The sequence below is a fragment of the Psammomys obesus genome, unplaced genomic scaffold (assembly GCF_907164565.1).
Source record: "Psammomys obesus unplaced genomic scaffold, mPsaObe1.curated_primary_1811, whole genome shotgun sequence".
NCBI classification, from domain to species: domain Eukaryota; kingdom Metazoa; phylum Chordata; class Mammalia; order Rodentia; family Muridae; genus Psammomys; species Psammomys obesus.
The window spans coordinates 1836754-1860391 of record NW_026585609.1 but is presented as its reverse complement, the minus strand read 5'-3'; the positions used below and the strand labels follow the sequence as shown (position 1 = coordinate 1860391).

Sequence of the window (23638 nt, the reverse complement as noted above, 5' to 3'; positions counted from 1 at the left end):
ATCTATCTATCTATCTATCTATCTATCTATCTATCTATCTATCTATCATCTATCTTTCTTTCTAACCATCTTTTTTTTCTTTCTATCTCTTGGGAATAGAGAGAGTTCACTAACAAATGAAGCAGGCATTAAATGAAAGCCATTTTCACATTCTACCCATCACTTCTACAGAGATTAGGGGTGCATTTGTACATCCCTGTAACATCTCTGCCGGGCTTCTGTTGTGTCAGCCTCACCCACCTCCCCAAACCGAAGAAGCTTCTCTATTCCTTTCAGGGTTTATACTTTCATTCATTCGAGCACAAAGTTGATACTAATAAGAATTCTTTTTGCTTCTTTAAATTTTGCTCTGTTTCAATGGAATTGTGTTGTGAATAAAGCAAAAATCCTAAGAAAGCATACTGTGGACCCGCGATGAAAGATTATAGCAAGTGACTGCGAAACATAAACAAATGCATGTCCACATCAGAGTCCAGCTGAGATTCACAAACAGACCATGCTTGAAGCATCTCACAGCTGTGTACGCTGGGACCTTTCCCTCTTCTCAGGACTGTTGCTCATTTCTGGACTTCCCTGAAAACAGGGCATGATCTCACTTAGGGTTTAGGCAATGTTATTTTTAAAGCAGAAATGTCAAAATAAAGCCAAGTAGATAAATCCTGTCTTAACAGCAAGCATGTGTTCCCTGCTCCCATTGCTAAACCCAGATGTTAATTGCATGTTTGTCACCACGACACTCTCTCTCTCTCTCTCTCTCTCTCTCTCTCTCTCTCTCTCTCTCTTTGGCACTAGCTCAGCAGTGTACTGTGGGCAGGAAAAATGCCACATGTGTGCCATCAGAAAAACCAAGATTATTCCTCACAGTCTGGTAAAACACTGATGGCATTTGAGAAAGAAATTGCTGAAGATCCTTTAGACATTCACTTTTTTTCACGGGGTCATTCTTCCATGTAACCCTGACATGAATACAGTGGGCTGAGCTATATGAGAGACTGGGCATGCTGACATGTTGCTTTATGAAGAAGGTAATAAAACACAATTACTGCTCAACTTTGATTTAGAAGTCTTATGGGAATTCATCTTTTAATTTGTGTTTTTTTACAGCACTCCACAGCATTTGAGAGAAATAGATTTAGCTTATTGTTTTAAGTCACTAAATCTTGCAGCCAATATTAGAAGTTGTCTGGCTACCTAATAAATGGGAACACTTAGTATTCTTTTGTAAAGAAAGAGAAAAAAATGGATCTCAGTTTTACATTCCATTAATTTGGCCTGTGCGTGTATTTTAACTCGGTTCAGTCTTTGATAATACAGTATAGGAAAAACACTTAGGTTCCAAATTGATCAGCTCTCCAAAAAAGTCAATCATTTTAAATTACATACAAGTTAATGTAATTGGTAAACATATTATGAATGAGAATTCTGGGTTTAACAAAGCATACCCTGATGGGGATTTTAATTTAATATTGACCCACTGGATTTTATGTTTGTTTTTATTGTCCTCATTTTTCATTTAAAAGTATAATGGGAAATAAAATTTCACATTAGTTATATTGGAATCTACTCTAGCATGGCGAAATATATATACATATATATATGAATATATCTTCATAGAAGATATTTCATATCACTCCATGACGTTCAGCTCAACAACTAGTAACTTCAGATAGCCCAAGACAAATCACAGCCATCTTTCATTTTTTCATCAGATACATTGGAAGTATCCTACATATTTGAAATGTCTGTACATTACTTAAGAGCTGACAAATCAGGATGACGACCAAACACTAAAATATCTTTCTTGTCACACAAGTTCAAATTGGCCGAGTATGTTGGGAAAGTGAAAATGTCAGAAGTGTCATTGGGAGTGAGTGGGAGGCAAAAGTCTGAATCTAAACACACTGCATTGGAGTTGTCCATGTGACTTCCAAAGACACTAAGCAGAGGTTTAGATACATTCAGGAAGAATGTTTGGCTGAAAATACACATACTGGAACTGTCCCCAAAAAAACTGATCATCAAAACTATACACTGGAAGAAATTACGTAATCCAAAGTACACTGAGAAGTGAATTTAAAAGAGGCATCGTTGAAAAGGCAGAGTGGGCAGCTCACCAACTTTAAAGTTTGGGGAGATAAACTCAACCCAATAAAGAGAGTGGAAAAGATCTGTCAACTGGACACTAGAGAATAGAGTGCCAGGAATCCAGCACGAGGAATGATTCAAAAGAGAGAGAGAGAGTGGCTATCTGGTCAGATTTAGAAAGTAAACCAGGAAATGGCATGGGTTTGGTGGCCTACACCAGTGATCCCAACAGTCAAAATGCTGATGCAGGAGAAATGCAATCATAAAGTTTGTTAGGACTTTTATAAACAAAAATTCAACTGGAAGAGTTTCAAGTGAAAATGAAAACAGAGAGGTTTGAGATATAAAGTGGAGAACAGCTTTGCATCAGACTTTCTCTAATCCTGAGAATACAGGGAAATATTAGTCAATAATTTTCTTTATTGGAATAAATCAAAGCATTATGTATGTGCTGCTTTATAAAAGAACAAGCACTTAAGAAGTGAAATAAAGAAAAAGAAAGACTACTTCTGCAGAGAACTGAGCAATGACCTTGAGCAGGAGGGCAGGGTATCTGGTGTTCAAATTGTCCTCAAATTAGAATTAGTCCTTCTGTGTTAACAGAGAAAGGGTAGACATGAATACCCTGACAGATTATGTTGGAAGGCGGGTTCTGTTTCATCAAGCAGGCAACCCATGAGGAGGTTAAGGAGGAAGGAATACAAGAATTTGGAGAGCAAACCCTATAATGAATGTCAAATAGTAAGTGGATTAATGGTGTTCATAGAATTTTCCATAAAATATTCAAGACACTCAAGAATAGTGACTCCATTGAGTACAGTCATGTCTAAGTGTTTCCAGCAACATTAGGCTGTTACACTTGCAGAGTGGCGTGTGTGTGTATGTGTGTGTGTGTGTGTTGTCAAATGAATAAATAAAATGAAAAAGGTCACAGTACAAGAGAATTAGCATAAAAATTGACTAAAGGCAGACATGACCACATGGACTAAAGTTTAGTCATTGAAATGGACCTGCAGTCAAGTTATTTCTGTTATCCTGGTGTTTTGTTTTGTTTTAAATTGAAAATGAGGAAGGTAGGGCTGTACACTAGAAGACTAGAAATTGTGATAATGGAAGAGTTTTGACCATTAGTCAAGACAGACCAGAAGAACAAGAGTGACTGGTTGAGTGGGACACAGGACAAGACCCTTAAAGGTAAAGGAAGCAAGAGCAAACAGTCTAGGATATAGAAGGATCATCTGCATGAATATTTAAATATGTGTTATGATCTGTATGAACATTTAAATGTGTGTTATGACAAAAGTACTATGAAGAAAATGAAGATGTATAAGAATAAATGTCTTCAAGAAATGCTGTCCATTGCACAACAGATCTATATGAAAGTGTAATGGCAGGGGACACAGGACATTGGTCTATAGACATTGTAGGCAAGGCACAGGCACCTCACAAAAGAAGGGAGAATAGAAAGTACAAGAGCAAGGAGACATAAGGACACCTACCTCTCATGCAGGACCAAAACTCTAAAGAGGATGGAAGGAGAACAACCATCATTTCTGGGCCCTCCATAGGGGCAAAATGGAACACCCAGGGAAAAAAGTAGGCTGGACTTTCGAGGAATTTAGCTAACTACATGCTCCAAGAATTGCTTCTGCATTTTCTTTTTCCTTCAGTGTGCATGCATTCTCATCATTCTAAACAAAAAACTACAATGCATTCTACTGAAAATTCACGGATAGGTAACGCTAGCTTTGAGTTTTCCCAAATGACTAGAACATTCTAGAATGTTCTCCCCAAGAATCATTTGCTTGCCTCTCACCCTCTGTGTGGAATCTGCTCTTTAAAGGACATGTCACAGACGTGAACATGAGCTTTGGCCTGCTGACTCATGGTTGATTCCGGCTAACCACTGGCACTCTCTGCTTCTAGTACAGAGAAGTTACATTCAGAACAACCTCTTTTAACATTTGATGTGACTGTTTGGGAGGCCTGTGTTTCTACGCTGGACAGCCAAGGCCTTGCTCTTGGCAGGCAAGTACTCGAACATGGAGCTGCGTTCAACCCACACAATGACAGAACATACGAGATATTTTAGGGTAAGAAACCCTATTGGTTTTTAGTTGAACTCTCCAGTTATTGAAGGAACCAAAAACAGGCCACATGCCATCCAAGTACTTCGTATTGTACACATGCTAGGTAATATACAGGCCACCAAGTTCCATTTGGACTTCTGACAAAGAACACGTTTTTAGTAATCGTGTCACAAATCTAGCATAAACAAAATGGAGAGTCATGCTTCACGTGGAGGTGTCACAGTCCCTGGAAACCTGGTACCTTCACAGCTGTGTACTATATAGGCAGCAAGTACATGCACCCACACTGCCAGGAGAGAAAAACAAGCCCGGCTGGGAACAGTGGTGTGGGTTATCACTGAAGGCAATCGCATCACTAATATTTCTGCATTATTTTCTGTGGGATGCACTCATAAAGAAATCTAAAGAAATTTAATGGTTATTTTGAGATTAAGTAATATGTTTATTATTTGAGACACTGTCCCATTATGTAGCCCAGGTTAGCTTTGAACTCACAATTTTTCTGTCTTAGCCACACTGGGTGTTGAGATTGCCATACCCAACTTTTTTTTTTTAAGCTTTTTCTTTCTTCCTTTCTGACACTGGAGCATGTTTCTCTTGCATAAGGAAAAAAAAAACTTAATGCAATAAAGAATTAGTGTTTACTATCTCAGCAGACCCAGAAATATAAAGAGTTCAAGGACTTGGCACTATAAACACAGGGGAATAATTAACCAGTGGTGACATTTCAGGAACTAACAGGAAAGACATCTTGCTTAACATAGAAGTTTATTATCCTTTGGCTAATAAGTTCAAACTTTTGCTAAAAGACTAGCACCACTAATCATTGATCAGTTCTCAAAGACTTAGAGAGGTTGTATTTTCTTTAACCAGTTCTGTTCAGTGTGAGATTTGATTTTAAACATTCAAATTAAAACAAAACAAATAAACAAACAAAAGTGACTTGTAGTCATCTTCTTGGCTATGGGCTGATTTTCTTAAATATGTGTTCATGTTCAATAACCTCAAAATGTAGAGATAGAATTTGACAATTGACTAATTTGTAATGTATATAAACTGTCTATAAGAGTATTTTCACTAGAAACAAAGGCAGTCTTCCCTGGAAGACAGATCTCGGCTTGTTCTGTAACACATGGTTGAACAGCATTGTGGATGAGTGATTGATTCTCAGTCTGCTCTTGGTAGCTCAATAGCTCACAAGAAAAGAGTAAGTAATCATCTTGGGTCCATTGAGGATAAGGCAGAGAGGAAGAGGAAAGAAACATGTAGTTAAAAAAAAAAGAAAAAGAAAAAAAAAACAGGATGAAGAAGAGAAGCAGGGCATCTTCAATGAGATAAATAATCCACATGGTGACACAGAAAGGGCTGGAAAAGAAATGGTAAAGAGGACAGAGAATGAGCAAGGCCCCAGTCAGGAACAGGTCTCTTCTTTCGGAGGGTAAGACAGAGTTGCTATCAGGATTCAGGAAGCTAATTGTTAAATAATTATTTTGGAAGAGCAGGTGATAACTTTGCAAAAATAGAATGAAGAAGGGTTTTCAAGATGAGATGTGGAACCATCTGCTATAACCCAGATGGAAATGGAAGGTGCTGGAACTAGGAAAGTTGCAGTAACACAGAAGGAAGATACCAGACTTCAAGGAGGCTGATGTGGTGGTAGCTGTCAAAGCAGGTGACCACCTCCTGGGGTCAGTCTTCTCTTTTATGTTGTGATGTGGCACTTTTGAATCTCCCTGAGGACACTAGTTCCCAGCATGGGCTCTGCCAGTGACTCTGCCTACTTCAGAGAAAGCAACTTACATGGAAACTCCTAAACTGTGAAGCCATGATCAAAGGACTTAACATTTTATTTTATCCAGGGGGCAAGAAAAGCAGAGAAACAAAGAAACGCTTGTGTTGAGCCTGGACATGGGAGGAACAGAACTATGGAGTGACTTACATTTCTTGATACGTATCTTTGAATAGTCAAGAAAGTCCGTCAAGAAAACTTCAGATATAAAGTTGACTATGAAGAGACAAATCTCAAAGAAAGCCTTAGATTTCTGAGTCAACAAAGATGTCGCCGAAGTCACCCTAAAACACTGAATTGAATTGTGACAGACTGAAAATGAAAAACTTAACTTACAAACAACAGGCAAATGAAGAAAAAAACAAACAAGCAAGCAATAGCAACACATATTGGTGAGAAACGGAAAGTCTGGTATCACAAAAGCGAATCTCATATCCTGTCAGTGAAGACAAAATACCTGCTGGATTTTGAAGAGAAATACGTTTTAATATAGAGATAGTTAAAAGTAAAGATAAGAGTACATTTTAGAGGCCAGGTGAGCAAAACCTTTATGTGACTAACCATAGAGTAAGTAGAAAGTGAAGAAGCCCAAATGTGAGTCCTTCCCTTGGTTCACTTGTGTCAGGGAGAACATGAGTATGTGTTGCATGGCATTCTGGTTGACCATGTTTAACCATGTTTAAGAAAGAAAGGTGAAGAGATACAGAATGGAGTAGGATTTCTAGGTGCTTCCTGTACTATAAAAAAGTAGAGTCAGGGCAGTGATGAAGGAGTCAGCATCACAAGAATTTCTGGAGCTGCTGTAACAAACTATCACACCATACCTGGTGTAAACTACAGAAACTGTCTGAGCATTATGGCATTTGTGGGTCTAAACCCAATGTGTCAGCAGCAGTAGTTCCTTCTCACATCCTGACAGAAGAATCGCTGCCTGCTTGTGGCTAGCCAGCCTCATCCAGGCTGTTTGCATTGCTATCTCTTTGTAACATCCAAACCATCCCTTTTTATAAGGGTACCAATCACATTGGACTAGAACACCCCATCATAGGTACTGTAGTTGCTTTTCTATTGCTGTGCAAAGACAGCAGGACCAAGGTAACACATAAAAGAAAATGTTTACTGGGACTCATGAGTGCAAAGAGTTAGAGTCCATGATCACCATGACAGGGAGCAAGGCAGCAGGTCGGCAGGCATGGAAACCAGAACAATAGCTGAGAACTCACATCTGATCCACAAGCAAGAGGCAGAGAGAGAGAGAGAGAGAGAGAGCTAACTAAGAAGAGAGCGGGCTTTCGAAAGCTCAAAGCCCACCTCTGGTGCACCTTCTCTAACAAAGGACACACCTCCTAATCCTTGCCAAACAATTCCATCAACTGAGGAGCAGGTATTCAAATATATGAGACACAGGGGCTATGCTCTCTTAATCCATCATGTTCGCTTAACTAATTATACCTCAAATGACACCATTTCCCAAACAGATCACATTCTGTGGTTCTGAGACTTAACAGGTTAGTGTGTGGATTTGTAGGAGTAACACAATTTAGCATCTAAGATGAAAAGCAGGCATTTCTTCCATTGCAACAAGAACGAAGGACTGCAAAAGTGTGCCAGGAGAATTGGTAGCAGTTTTATAGCAGAGACAGTCAACAGCAGGAAGTCAGACTCAGAAATAAGAGTTAGAAGTTTCCTGACAGGGGCTTGAAAGACCATTGCACAGAATGAGAGACTGAATCTCTTGGGCTCCTTGACAGGCACTACTATGTTGGCATATATAGAGATGATGTTAGTCAATAATTCAGTGTGCCCTTTACAAAATCATGGAATGTCTTCTGAGGACAAGCTACCTTGATTATGTGATAGCTTACAAGAAAATAAATGCCACTTTCACCAAGGAAACCCTGTTCTCAGGTTACCCAGCCATGTATACATTTGGAGTTTGAGTTAAATGGCAATGTATTTGCAATGATCCCTATTTTTATACCTAAAATATATATGACTCATACTTGTTCCCTTTAATGCTGTTTCTCCCCTCCACTATTCTAAAGAGAGACATTACTTAATGCATCTGCCCTTCTTTTAATATACCCTAGTATTGCTGAGAAGGAATCTAATCCTCATTTCTGAATTGAACCTTGAGTGATAGTTTCTCACAAAGCAAGCAACTATGTTATCTGGAAAAAAATTTTTCTCAGAACGCTTTATCTAAAGCTTTATATTTTCCAGAAAAAGGAGATTTCTAAGACTTGTAGATAATTATACAATTACTGAATATAAACATTTATGATGACCTCTGGCAATATAGCAACATTGAATCTCTTGAAGAAATGCAATTGATCTCATACCACACAAAAATCTAGCTTAATTCATGGCAGAACAATATTGACATTACAGTTGCAAATAAATTGTTCTCTGTTTATGGAATTGATAACAGGTACTCATTAAAAATAATATAATAAAAGCAATGTTCTCATGCAAGAGTGAAAAGCATTAGTGGGTAGATGTTAGAAATGAAATATATTATTGTATTTTATCTTTTTTTTTTTTTCAGAGTGATTGTGTACTTGGGTTTTTTCTCTCCGAACATATACAACCAACACTTGAAGACTCTCCACTTGTGGACTCAGGCAAGTAAATCCATCACAACTACCACATGCAGTGATTGTGTATTTAATTGTGGGGAAGATCCATTGGTAATATCATCAGTTTCAACTGATAATGTCTTTTTAATGCCAAGACCTTATTGTTTTCTCCCTAAGCATTTCTAAAGAGTTTGAACGCCCTGAGAAGATGGTCAAGTTAACACAGATATATTTGGCTCTTTGAAATAGTGACAGAATGCCACACTGTTCTCCCATTTCAATTGTTGTGCGTTGAATTACAATTGCATATGTCAGAGGCAGAATCTTTGTTCTCTCTGGCATGGGAGTCTTGCAGTTTTACCACTATCTTACAAAGCAACACAATGAAACCAGTAATCAAGGAGGTTCACTCTCAGGTTTTAAATCCGTGACACTCTATTCCCTGAACATAGCCGTCCATGGGTGTCACCATCTGGTTGTCTTCCATGTGTGCCCTGTGTCACACATTCAATCATTCCCTAGATTTACCGAGGCTCCATTGAAAGTTCTATCAGTCTCAAGCATTTGTAATATATTTCACAAGAAGGAGTGGCAATCCAGTAACACCCCCCCTTTTTTATAAAGATTAATTTATTTTATGTGTGGTATGTTTGTTTGGCAGCATGTAAGCCTAGGAAGCACGTCGGAGGCCAGAGGGCATCAGACACCCTTGCACTAAAGTTACAAGTGGCCGTAAATCACTTGATGTGGGTCCTGGGAACTAAATTTAGGTCCTCTGGAAGAATAGTAATCACTCTTAACCACTAAGCCATCTTCAGCCCTAAACACGCTAGATTTAATCTCCATATTTATAAGTCCATAATTTTCCAGACATCATCAATCCCTCTAACTCTCAGTCTTCACTTCATCTACAATCACCTCTTGACTCTATTGTTTAAGGTTCTAGGTATGTGCTTGTCACACCTGCTTATTTCTGACTTCCCAGGTACTTTTTGCTTAGGTAGACAAATTTCTGAATGACCTGTTCTCTGCATAATTATGTATTAAATTGTGTAACTGTGTTTGCACCTAACCAGCTTCACTTACTGAACTAAAACTATTTCAAGTCAAGGACTCCCTTCAAGACCCTGAACTGCTTTATACTTATAATTCCTGAAATAATGTATGAGGGCTTCCAGGGGAAGAGGGGTAAGAATGAGAGAAAGTAGAAAGGAGAAAAGAAAATAATCAATTTTAATTACCTGGGGAGATGTTACTACCATCAATAATATAAATTTTAATAATCCAGACTTGGAAAAAATATCAAGTTGTTGAATTCTAGAGATATTCTCAAAAGGGGGCTTGGTGGGCCTCTCTATCACTAAAGCCCTTCAAGAAAAATTGCTACTTCATGTTTCAAGAAAGTAAACCCCAGATTATTGTTGACCTTTGGTTTTGTTCATAGTAGTATTTCTAAAAGATCTTTTGAAATACATATGCGCCCAAAATAAGGATGGTTTTTATAAAAACTAAAGCAGCACTTTGAGAAAGTTTCTAATTTTAAAATTTCTTATGTCATCAACACTCAAGAATAGATTCACCAGTTATGAGTGACAGAAGACTTGATTTCTGTCTTGTCAAAGTTATGGCCCATTGTCTTAAAACAGTAGGACACATCTTCCAAGCAGGATATGCAAATCACTATAATAAGGAAGAATTTACAGGAAACTGTGCCTTATTTTGTTCTTCAAATCATTTCCTCAGTCATCATTCTGGATTCTTAATCTTTTGTCACAGAATAGCTGCTGACTGTTAGCAAGAAGCCCGTTGACTTAAGCTCATCCTTGAACTGAAAATTTAAGCTTAAGTTACTCAAATATGTTCACATACTGATTTACATAGAACAGCCTCAACTGAAAATCCCAGACTTTGGCCACCTCTACTGGAGTGCTGATTTTGAATACCTATGTATCCAGACTTGTAACTCAAAGTCACAGGAGAAATAGCATGTGTGCTGGATAATCTTGGTTGTCAAATGGACAGATGTGGGAGAAAGAGCCTCAGCTGAGGAATCCCCCTCCTCTGCTTGGTTTGTGAGCATGTCTGTAGGACATTTTCTTATTGACGGAAGAATGTCAAGTCCAGATGTGCATTGCCATTCCTGGGCCTGAGCTACATAGAAGAAAGGGAGTTGAACAAGCTCCAAGGATCAGGCCAGTAACTAACATTCCTCCATGGCCTCTGCTTCATTCCCTGCCTCCAGGTTCAAGCCTTGAATTTTTGCCTTGGCTTCTTTTGATGATAGTTTTAACCTACAAGTCAAATAAATTCTTTCTTTCCCAAGTTGTTTTTGTTTGTGCTATTTATCATAGGAAGAGAAAGCAAACTGAAACAACGTGTCACTCTAAATCTGGGAAATACTAACAGTCTTTGGGCTTCACTGGCTCATGAAACATGATTTTGTGCAATAACATAAGACTTTATTTTTTCTCAAATGCCAGTTTGCTTTCCTCTGCTATAAAACTGCTTGGCTAATCATTGTCCTTCAAGTCACCTATTTCAGTGATGACTCTGGAGTATGTATTTATTCACCGATGAGAACACTTGGATGGGATAAATGCTGTCTATAGTGCACACCTTTTCAATACAAGATGTACCACCAGGTCTGGCTTCCTATACAAATGCTTCCCAAATAATTACTGAATGAATACAGACAGTGACAACCACAGAAACATGGTGACAATCTCTATCAAAATAGATTATTGGTTTTTATAAAAGAAAAAGGGTATAAGATCAAAATCATGTTGTCTCCCCACAGTCCTGCCTCATGGAAAACATCCTGGCACTTGAGAACTCCCAAACACTAAAAAAATTTTAAAGCATCTCTTGGGAAAATAGCTTCTAAAATTATTTATATTAAGTGATATTAAGTTCATAATACAATCTAAAAACCCTTATGGACTTTATGTTAATACTCTCTCTATTAAATCTTGAAGACATAATTTTCTGTATGCTACAAAGATTAATATAGCTTGCATGGTTTTGCATCCTATAAAAAGTGTCTGGAATAGTCAATTTAAAAGAAATGGTTTATTTGGGCTCACTCTTTCAGAGGTTTTAGTCTATGTAAATTTGCTCATGTTGTTTTGGGGTCTCAAGTAAGACCCATTGTTGGAGCACATACATGTTGAAGCAAAGCTACTCACGTCATGTGGCAGAACGGGACAGATAGAAAGGGAGTGGGATCCTTGTGTTTTCCTCTAGGGAAAGTCCTCACTAAAAGAGCTTTCTCCCAGCAGGCTTACCTTCCACAGGCTCTGCCACCTCCCACACTTCCACAGGCTCAGGACAAAGCCTTCAAAACATAGGGCGTTGAGAAACATATCCAATGCATAGCACCTTCCACAGCTGACAGCAGTCACACAAACACAAATTAAACAATCCATCCAAGCCCTCCACACAGTTCTCATGTGTGAAAGACAGAAATGTGACAAAGTGTAGAAATAATGGAATAGGTAATGAAGTGCCACCTTCAACAATAATGATCAGTTCTAAGAGGATAATAATTCCTTTTAGAGAATATTTTTATATACAAGCTTAGAGTCAGTACCTCAAGCCACTGCCTCCATGTCATGATGTGTATTTGAAAGAGAACTTGAAGTCATGTGCTCCCCAAGTCAGGTACTCACTAGTTAATGGTCTAGCTAGCCACATGGTTTAAAAAAAAAAAAAAACTAAAGAAGTTGAATTGTGGAATATAAGTTTTCAATTAAAGTTTTAATGATAGGTCATTTGATGGGGAAAAAATAAGCTGCCATGTTCTGAAACATGGCAAAGTAAAGGTACTAAGGCCACATTATATATTTCAAAATAGAAAAGAATTCAAACATGAAATTACTAGGCATGTGCAGGCAGGTACCAGGAAAACATTAGAGAAAGTTCTAACAGTGAATGCAACTGGGAGGCCAATAAAATGCAGCTAGAAATACACCTTTGCCTTTGAGTCTATAGAGAAACAAATATTGTCAAAAGAAATAAAAATCTAATGCTATTAAATGAGGGTAAATTCTATAACAAAAATAACAACGATCTTAAGTATCACAAACATGCCAAGCGAAAGCAGCTTTATAAAATCTTCCATTAAGAATTACAAAAGCAACAGGATAAAGTTAAAAAAAAAAAAAGGATATAGTAAATGGCGGTATGTGAGTTTAATTCATCTATTGAGGAAAAACGCTTTAAAATTGGAGTTAAAATATAAACCACAACAATGTTCACCGAAAAATAATACCTAAAACAACTTGTTTTAAAATGTTGTGATTGAAAATATTGCCATAGATATGTTAGGCAAATACAAAGAAAATGAAACCAGAAGTAAAGACATGATGAGGAAACGCTTCTGTTATAATAAAACAAATAATGGGAACTTTACATAGACTGAGAGATTACCAGTAAAGATACAAGTTGTTATGACTCTTCATTAAACAATGTAACAACAACTTACAGAAAGCAGAAACTGTGAGACACTTAAGAGAAATCCACAAAAGCCCACTAGTTAGAGAATAACTTACCATTTTCAATTTGCAAAAACTTGAGTGAGAACGAAAGAGTGTGTTCATAGAAAAACAAGTAAAATGAGTAAGACAAATGGCTGGATTTACATCACTTTCTTCATACTGAAAACAGATTTTTCTTTCTATGCATCTATTAGAACACAAAAAAGTTCAACAAATTTCAGAAAGTTGATATACTGCAGATACTATCATTTCTTCGTAATAGAGTAAAAATTGATGGATCATTTCGGAAAACTGGAAGACAATTACGTATGGAAATTTAAAAACAAAAATATATTTTAATAACTTTTACAGTCAAAGAAATTGCAGCCCCAAATTTCCAAAGCCTCAGCAGAGCCATACTCAACCACAATAACATGTGGCTGTCACCTCAGCGATACTGGTATCACAGCTGGTTCTTCAACCCAGCTGACCAGAAACCACAGAATCAGAATTTGAAATATAACATAAAGCCATGGTGGGCCTTGATCGCCTCTGAAACACTTAACGACTGATAGTTACACCATTACTTAAGCCATTAAAGGTGGAAATGAAAAGAAAGTTATCCATATTTGCTTTCTGAAATGAAGTATTCACACCAAAAGTTTCAAGAATTGTAAGGGCAGCAAATAAGAACTCAGAGATAAATATCATCTGTGACTGTAATTGGAAAACTCTTTTTTTTTAATTCTTTATTAATTACACTTTATTCACTTTGTATTCCCCCATAAGCCCCTCCCTCCTCCCATCCCAATCCCTCCCTTCCTCCATCTTATGCATGCATGCCCCTCCCCAAGTCCACTGATAGGGGAGGTCTTCTTTTCCTTCCTTCTGATCCTACTCAATTAGGTCTCATCAGGAGTGGCTGCATCGTCTTCTGTGGCCTAGTAATGCTGCTCCCCCCTCAGGGGGAGGTAATTAAAGAGAAGGCCAATCAGTTCATGTCAGAGACAGTCCCTGTTCCTATTACAATGGAACCTACATGGATACTGAACTGCCATGGGCTACATCTGTGCAGGGGTCTTAGGTTATCTCCATATTAGTTGGAGTATCAGTCTCACAAAAGACCCCTATGCTCAGATTTTTTGGTTCTGTTGCTCTCCTTATGGAGTTCCTGTCCTCTTCAGATCTTACTGTTTCCCACTTCTTTCCTAAGATTCCCTGCATTCTGCCCAAAGGTTGGTCTCAGCATCTGCATTGATAGTCTGCAGGGCAGAGCCTTTCAGAGGTCCTCTGTGTCAGGCTCCTGACTTGTTCCCTCTTTTCTCATTCTTCTGATGTCCATCCTCTTTGCCTTTCTGGATAGGAATTGAGCATTTTGCAAGAGTTCTCCCTCTTGATTAGTTTCTTTAGGTGTACAGATTTTAGTAGATTTATCCTATGTTTTAGGTTTATATGAGTGAGTATATACCATGTGCATCTTTCTGCTTCTGGGCTTGGACAGAATAACTCATCAGAGTACTAAAGAAATATAGTCTATCCTGGCATGAAACCATCCAATATTTATATTATACATTATATACACTTAAAAAAATTGAGATGGCCATCTTTGTGGACCCAAAAGGACATTTGATAAAATTAAATTTCCTTTAAAACAGTAAAAGAGTAAAAAGAAATAGTCTTTGCATGAGAAACTCTAACAAGAGATACGAGAGAAAACACTGAAAAACACACACACTAAAGTGAAGAACGACCTCCCACACCCAAGATCATCACAGCCACCATAACTGTACAGAGAGTGGGTGGCAGGATAGGGCTCCCTCCTTACCTTGTTCATCTTTTCCTCAAATTGCATCTTCTCAATAAGGGTGTCCATAGTCACCTGTCAAAATCGCAGCCTGCCTGTGTTTTGGAAGCACCCAGAGCTTTTAACCCACTCTGTTACTAACAGTCATCACAATGTAAGCTTTGTTTATTTATTGTGCCTCCCCCCCCCTCACATGCTGGATAACATGTGTCAAAGGGAGAAGTCTGTCTCTTCCACTCCAAATACTTAAGACAATGGCTTGTTCAGAATAGGTTCAAAAATAATTATTATATTGAAAATGAAATAGAAAAGGACATTAGAAGCATTAACTTTGTAAGACAAAAACCAAGGGTATTTGTAATAACTATCATTGAATGTCTTGGGAAACAAATATCAACTAAAAACGTATCATAAATAGAACTCAATGAAAACACCAGATACAGAATGATGTACACCTGTATCTATCATATTTTAGGTATTCTTGATACATATTTACAAAATATGTCAGATATAGTGACTATTTAAAACATTTAAAAGTCAAAATAGTCCCATCAAATGTATTCACACAAAAAGGTTTAGAATAGATTTAATAGGAAACAGGTAAGACCAAACAGGAATTGCAAAGCAGAACTGAGGAATCTAAAGAACAACTGGAAATGCAGATCAGGCTTCTGGGAAGGCAAACTCAAAATCTTAAAGACAACACATGTTCAAGTGCAATGTGTTCTTTAAAAACATTAACTGATCTATATTTAACAGAATAATCTTATTTTACAGTTCCTAACCAATGAAAAGTCAGAAAAAAAAATCCATAAAACCAGAACAAAGTGAAATGGACCAAAAAAAAAAAAAAAACCCACGTTAAAATCCGTAGAAATTAAAGCAGTGTTATGATTGTGCCTAAGCAGATCAATGAATAAATCAATATAAAGGTTACCATAGGTTGTTCAAGAGGAGAACCAAATACACTTAAAAATCTAGCATGCACCAGAACAGAGAGAGAATGTTCAGTAAACAGCTTATAGCACACATTTTGTTATACAGGATAAATAACAAATAGAGGAAGAAATGGTAAATGCAAATAATGAAATCACAGCTCACCAAGGAAACCTGGGGCAATCCCTTATAATCCTAAAGTGTGCTTCAATGGGTGTGGCCCAAATTCAACGTGCATGGCGGTAAAGGCTTCAGCAAAGTAGAAGTAAAATGCAACGATGAGTGACAAAGTAGATGCAATATTTTGTCCAAAAGATCTGCTCAGTGAGCATATAACTATCCTCTAGAAACTGGTAGGAAAATTAGGACTATGAAAGATAAGTACACAAAATTACAAGAGGCTCTTGACCAATGAGAACATGCTCAGCCTCATTCATAAGAGAATCATGAATTAAATTACATGGATGCCATGGGTTCCTCACCCCTGTCATCGGATTGGCACAAGAACAATTTAATTAGCATCTTAGTTGCAAATCAGCAGGCCTCTCATACACTCCTGGTGATAATACAAATTGATACAAGCACCATGGAATTATTTGGCAATATTTATCAAAAATTACACAGGCAAATACACTCGGATCTGCTCTTGAGTTTTTGTTCTGAAATTCACAAACTGGCACAGGTGACATGTCTTTAAGGCTGTGCCCTGAATCACGGCTCACAGAGGCTACACAACACTGGGAAAGACCCACCTACCCCTCTTTTGGAACCAATTAGGTAAATCACAATACCCCCGTGTAATAGAAGCTGTACTTTAGAAACTTAAAAATAATTTTTTAATGTTGATATAAATATACCTGCAAATACTTTGTGCAGAATAGCAATATGCTATGGTCTTTGTCAGGATGGGAAAAAAGGAATGATATATTCATCTTTGCTTTTATGGAGCAATTTGAAAATGCTGTGTATCTCTCTAGACAGATACAGAGACAATACAATAGTCAGTAGACAGATACCAGACACTGAATACTTTTTACTTCATACTTCAAAAATTATTTGTCACCTTCAATCAGACAAATAAATTGTCTTCCGAAAAATATCACTTCACAATGCTATTTTCATTTTTATGAAAATAGAAAGCTAACTAAGAGACTCGTGACAGAAACACTCAGGCTCAATTATACCAGCCACAAGGAACCCAGTGAGCATTGCAAATCCCAGTGACCAGAAAATTCTAGCCTCTCTGTCTCCATATCAATCTGTTCTCAAGCTCTTCATTTAAGCTTTTTCTTTTATCTTGTGACTTTCACTTTATCATTTACAACATGGCCCCAGATATCACCTAATCCAGCACTATGTCTTTTTCCTGTCCATTTATTTTGAATAGTATGTTGGTTTAGTCTGAATTTTTCATACATTTGATATTTTGAAAACGAGTTTAGTGTGTGTTAATCACAGCCGCCATCCACTTTCCCCTTTTCCTGTCCTGAAGCTTCTTGTCCTGAAGCCCTTACACAATCAACCTCTGCCCAACTCCATGTCCTTTTCTTGTATAACCCACTGATACCAATTGGTGGTTCCCATGTGTGTAGAGGTGTGGAGCAATCCACAGAGGCATGAGCAAGCTACCAGTGGCCACACACCCCAAAAACTTTCCCTCTGCCCCCAGCTGACAATAGTTCCTCGGTTGGAGATAGAGCCTCTGTATTCACTCTCCCAACCAAACTATAATTTTAACTGGCACCATACAGAACAGATCTCAGTCAGGCAAACACAGTTCCTGTGAGTTTCTATGATCCACCATTTAAAAATTTTTTCTTTATTATTATTATTTATTACAGTTTATTCACTTGTATCCCGGATGTAACCCCCTCCTTCGTCTCCTCCCAGTCCCACCCTCCTTTCCTCTTCCTCCTCTGTGCCCCTCTCTTAGTCCCCTGATAGGGGAGGTACTCCTCCCTACTATCTGACCCTAGCCAATCAGGTCTTATCAGAACTGTCTGGATCCTTTTTCTGTGTGGCCTAGTTAGGCCCTCTCACTAGGAGGAATTGATCAAAGAACTGGCCACTGAGTCCATGACAGAGACAGTCCATGCTCTCCTTACTATGGAACCCACATGGAGACAGAGCTGCCCATGGCCTACATCTGAGCAGGACATGTAGGTCCTCTCCATTTATGATCCTTGGTTGATTCATCAACCTCTGCAGGTCCCCCTGAGCCCAGATTTTTTGGTTCTGTTGGTCTCCTGGTGGAGTTCCTGTCCACTCCAGGTCTTTTTTATCTCACTCTGCCCAAAGTTTGGCTATGAGTCTCGGCATCAGCCATTTTTGATCTGCATGACTTAGGAGGAAGTGCCTTAGTTTCCACATGTCCAAACAGGGACAAACCAACCTTGCTGCTTTGCTGTGAGGAGTTAGTGAAATGCCTCCCACAGGCTGGCACTTTCTCAGTCTTTTCAAGTTTCTCTACTAAGAACCTATTAGCTGTTAAGAAATCCTGGTGAACCCTGATTTTCCTGGGGTTCTGAACCCCCAGATGCTTTGATGGAGTCTCTGGTTAACAATCTCCCGGTGGGAGTTCTAGCCCCATCGTCAGTCAATGCACACAGCAACTGTACCTTTACTGCTCAGACACTTCCTCATGCATTTATGATAATTTTCTACCCTTGAATTAAAATTTCTTTCATTAAATGCATTGGGTTTCTATTTAGTAATTTCTTCACCTCTTAATTCAAATATAATATTCATTGTGCATTAAAAAGTCATCAGTATTTTAGCACCTTCATACCTAGTATTCACTAATATTTTTTTTATTATGAAACATAATTTGCTTCAGTGAGAATCAACTTACAGCGACTCAATCATTATAATGGGGATATTTAAATGATTTTTAATGTATTTAGATAACAGATGTCCCCTTGGTTCAAATAAGCCCTCTTTTAATTATAAGTAATCCATATTATTAACTATGAACTCAGTTAATTGATAATAAAACTAATATCGCCTACGTGTGATGAATAACCTGCTCTAAACCATGAAAGAGGCACACAAAAAGGACACACCCAACTGGTGCAATCTTAATGTACTGAGAAAAATTAGAGAATTGAGAATAACTACCAGAAAACAAAGCAAACCACAATGAGTCCCACATTGCATACTGACTTTTTTAATTTACTAATTACAATTTATTCACTTTGTATCCCACCGGTAGCTCCCTCCCTATTACTCTCCCAATCCCACCCTCCTCCCTCTTCTCCACCCATGCTTCTCTCCCAGTCCACTGATAGGGAAGGTCCTCCTCCCCTTCCTTCTGATCCTAGTCTATCAGGTCTCATCAGGAGTGGCTGCATTGTCTTCCTCTGTGGCCTGGTAAGGCTGTTCCCCTCTCAGGGAGAGGTGATTAAAGAGCCTGACACTGAGTTCATGTCAGAGACAGTCCCTGTTCCCATTAGTATGGAACCTATTTGGACACTGAGCTGCCATAGGCTACATCTGTGCAGGGGTTCTAGGTTATCTCCATGAATTGTCCATGGTTGGAGTATCAGTCTCAGAAAAGACCCCCATGCCTAGATTTTTTTGGTTCTGTTGCTCTCCTTGTAGAACTCCTGTCCCCTCCATGTCTTACTATCTCCCATTTCTATCATAAGATTCCCTGAACTCTGACTTTTTTTTATAACTGTTTTTTCTAAACTTTTCAGCATCTATACAACCAGAGGCTCACTGTCAAGGGAGTCATTAGACCCACAATAAACTATGCTTAATCCTTGGGCAAAAAAAAGTAGAAAATTTGAGTTAAAAAAAAAAAAAGAAAACCACTAAAGTCTTTATTTTATTGACATAATGATATGGCTCAAGGTAAATTTGACATTACTGTGTTATTGGATGAATACCTAATGTATGTATATAAAACAAATTGCAGATTATTTCTTTAGGGAACACAGAAGAAATAAATCCTGAGATAGAGCCAAATTGACTAGACAACAGATAGAATAATTGCAGTGTAAGCATGAACTGACTCGGGTTGTGCTAGGAATGTTCAAGGAAAAGTAGACCCAGGAACATCTTACTTTTGCTTAGGCTTTGAAAAAATGGTAACTGTTCAACAGATGAAGTGTGGTGGCCAACTCATTGTAAAGGAATTGAATAAGATGAAAACTATTTAAAGGACAAGGAAAAGAATTTTAAGGACCAAATATGTGAGTTTCAATATAAAGTAATAGTATAGTTGGGAATAAAATAAATGAACAAACAACAGAACAAAGTGATTTTGGAGTCAGGCAAATCTCAGGACCAGTGAGGTAATAAAGGCCCTTGCCACCGAGCAGGACGCCTTGGTTCAGTCCCTGGAACCCACATGGAGGAAGGGGGGACTCATTTCCCACAATTGTCCTCTGACCTTTAGCCAGGTGCCATGGCAAGCACTGACCCACCAAAAATAAATAAATAAAAATGAAAATTTTAAACATGAAGAGGCACATTTGATCCAAAGAGCAGTTTTATAAACATTACTGTAGAAATCAATAATCTCAGAAAACCAACAGACTTGAGGGTCTATCTAGGGAGGAGTATGATAATCATCTGACAGACCAGGCTAACTATTTCATCTAAATGAGTTTGCATGAGATAGGAAAGACAGATGAAAGAGCAAATGCAGAGCGACTCCTCTCAGCTCCAAGAGCCTGCTGAGTTCTTTCCACACAGCAATCTCCTGGATTTTATCACTTATTCATTCCCAAACTATCCAAAAGTAGGTCACTTACCACAGCAAACTGATTAGCCTAGTCACAGCAACAGTCTGCCGTAGCAGAGCTGGCTCACACACCCAGATTCACTGACTTTTAAAGGCCGCTGTTGGTCTGGAGGGATGTCACAGGAGGTGTGGCCACTTACTGCTCATCCAGAGAACACAGGCTTGGTTCCCAGCAGCCACCTCTGTGGCTCACACCACACCTGGACCTCAACGTCAGGTCCAGGATATTCCATGCATTTTTCTGGCCTTTGTGGTTACCCCTATTTACGGGTGTGCATGCATGTTTGTATGTGTGTGTGCATGCACACACATACACACACAAAATTAAAAAACAAAGTATATCTTAAAGATCACACTCTCAGTCTCTCTGACCTCTGGCAATCATAATGGTTAAGCAGAAAATGACAACTAAAAGTTATATGGAGGCTTTAACTTTAAATAGCAGCTTAAATAATGGTGTCAGTCAAAACTGGATCTACAGTGTCAGAGAGACAGGTGAAGCAGGCGAGACCCAGACCCCACCTCTGCCTAAGTAGTCCGGCATCCTGAACTGAGAATATCTGTACACCATCTGAAGAATGTTCCTTTCGTCTTTTCCTGCTCGCCCTGTGTAGTCTTTAAGAGAGTCGTGGATTCGGGGCTGACCTAACTCTGACTTAGCTAACATTGTCTGTCTTCTCAGGTGAGAATTCTCCAGACAAAAACCCCAAGGTGCAGTTACTGATGACGTACGAGGACTCGAAGCTCACCATCCTAGTGAAACACATGAAAAACATCGTAAGTTCCTTCCATGTCGAAAGAGACACAGAGGCATCCATTGAGCAGTCGCAGCCTCCTTTGGACCGTTAGGGTCAATGTTAGTGAGAGGAAAGGGTCTAACAACCAAGTTTAAACAAGCAGTAAAGTAGCCACTTTCAATGTTTCTGTCTCACTGCAAACATGGTCCTTGAGGTACAGGCTAGAGCATATCTCGAAGGGGAAGCCAGCGAATGAACACAGGACTACACTCAAAATGAAGTTTCAGGAAAACCTGTGATCACTCCCTGAATAAGCAGAAGAGGCTGGGAAGAAATATGCTGGTTTCAGGGTGTTTCTGTGGCTCCCTCCGCTGAGCTCACAGGGAGATCATTCTCTGGCTGCCGGTTGGGCGCTGTACCTCCTCACCCTCTGCTGAGCTTCAAAAAGGACTATCTCTGTGAAGGTAACAGTTTCATACAGTTTCCACCCAAACTTCCATATTACTTCTGTTTTTACTTTTGCACTATGATCTTACTCTCCACCTTCTGATGTAATTGTCTAGAAGTGTTTCTTCTCAAAAATAGGGACTTTTTTATGGGAGTTTTTTATGGGACTGTTGTGGGAGTTTGTTGGAGGCCCTGAAACAGCTTTTTTTTTTTTTTTGCATTTTCCCCTTTTGTCAAACATTTCACTTTCATTTCTTCAAATGGTCACTAGCCCCTATTTTTTTCTATTAAATAACATAATTATCCTGATTATTCCTCTCTCTTTCTCTGTGTGCACATGCACATATGTATGGGTGTGTGTGTGTGTGTGTGTGTGTGTGTGTGTGTGTGTTTACAAATATATGTGTGCAAACAGATTTAAAGGCTAGAATCAGGTCTTTTCATCTATTGTTCCCCTCATTTTTTTGAGACAGAGTCTTTTGCTGAGTCTGAAACTCACTGATTGACTGGCTGGCTGACCAGTGAGCTCCAGATAGCAATCCTTGTAGGCTTAGATTTTTCACCAAACTTGCTTTATTTAGGGTTCTTAAACACCTTTACTTCCCTTCCATCCCTGACCTTATGTAGGAGGTTAGAAGGGAAAGGGGCTGTAGACCTCTTTTATCTATTTCCTGCTATTTAGGGTAGATGGTTCTTTAGGAGATTACCAAACTTAGTCATCAGGACACCAGCAATCCAGTCCAAAGCCCAACACCAAGCTGGAACACAAATCAGCTCAAGTCAGTGAAAGCCTCAGTTGGATTGCCCCAAAGAAGTTCTCTGAAATGCTTCTCTCTTGGAAGTCAAGTATAAAAGCACAAAGATCAGCACGGGGATGTCGATCCAAAAAGTAATGCCTTACTGTGGGTGGGCCTCTCCATAGCTCCTCTCCCAGGGTCCACCCACGAAAGTTCTCATGTGGCCAGTGTCACACCCCTCTCTCACAAAAGAGCTCACAGCAAAACATCATGTGCGCTCTCACAAGCCAGCCTCCACCAAAACATCACATGCCCGGCTTGCAGCAAAGCATCACCTGACAAAACTGAGTCTTCAAAGAAACCAGAAATGTCCGCTTCACATCTTCCTGTCCCTGCCAACTCCCCTTCTGGCACCGGGGTTACAAAGTTATACTACTGTCCCTGGCTTTTACTTGGGTGCTTGGAACCCAAGCTCAGGCTCTCACACTTGAGCATCAAGCGCTTCACGTGGAGCCATCTTCCCAGTCCTTCCTTGTCAATCTTGATGCTGTGGTCCTGTTTGGTTGTCTGTGCATGGAGGAAGTAGGTAGTTATTCCAGTCTGTGCCGTCTGTCTTTGTCAGGGAGCATTCTTCAACACAGCAACCCTGTCTAGACATTCTGGAAAGGTTCTCCATTTTGTTAAACAGAGGTAAAGCATGCCAGAAGTAGCAGGCTCCCAACGGCAGCTCAGACAGTTCATTTTAGTAAGGCTTACGTGAATGAAAGTGCCTCAAGGCCATGATCCAGCTTCAAGATGAGAGGGAGAGAATTAGACACACACACACACACACACACACACAATACAATGCATGGAGATTTAAATGTCATGAGATCTTGAAGGAAAAGGGAAGCTTCCTTTAAGGCCTACAGAAGAGCTTCATTAAGAATGAAAATCAGAGAGATACAGAGAAAGAGAGATCACCATCATGACAAGGGCTGGCAGTTGTCTGGGAGGCCAGAGAGCATCCTGTGTCATAGGGTAAGTAATGCATGATGTGATGGTGGGCATAGTGAAGAGAAAAAGGAAACTGAACATCACCAGCTCCTCCAGACTTCCCGAGTCTGGCCAAACAGGCCCTTCATGTGCAGTAACTACCAAAACACTGCACAGGGAGTGCACAAGCCAGCTCAGTGCTGGCTCTATTCCTTATGCACATAAGTCCTGCAG

The 23638-nt window shown here is 39.1% G+C and overlaps 1 protein-coding gene across 4 annotated transcripts in view; it reads left to right on the top strand.

Moving 5' to 3' along the window:
- Window positions 1-23638, top strand: part of Pik3c2g (phosphatidylinositol-4-phosphate 3-kinase catalytic subunit type 2 gamma) — a 327855-nt gene that overhangs the window by 277784 nt on the left and 26433 nt on the right. For all 4 annotated transcript variants that reach the window (XM_055610362.1, XM_055610384.1, XM_055610373.1 and 1 more), the window contains 2 exons: window positions 8513-8588; window positions 21191-21285. In XM_055610362.1, coding sequence (XP_055466337.1) covers window positions 8513-8588; window positions 21191-21285 — 171 coding nt within the window. The remainder of the gene's footprint in view (window positions 1-8512; window positions 8589-21190; window positions 21286-23638) is intronic.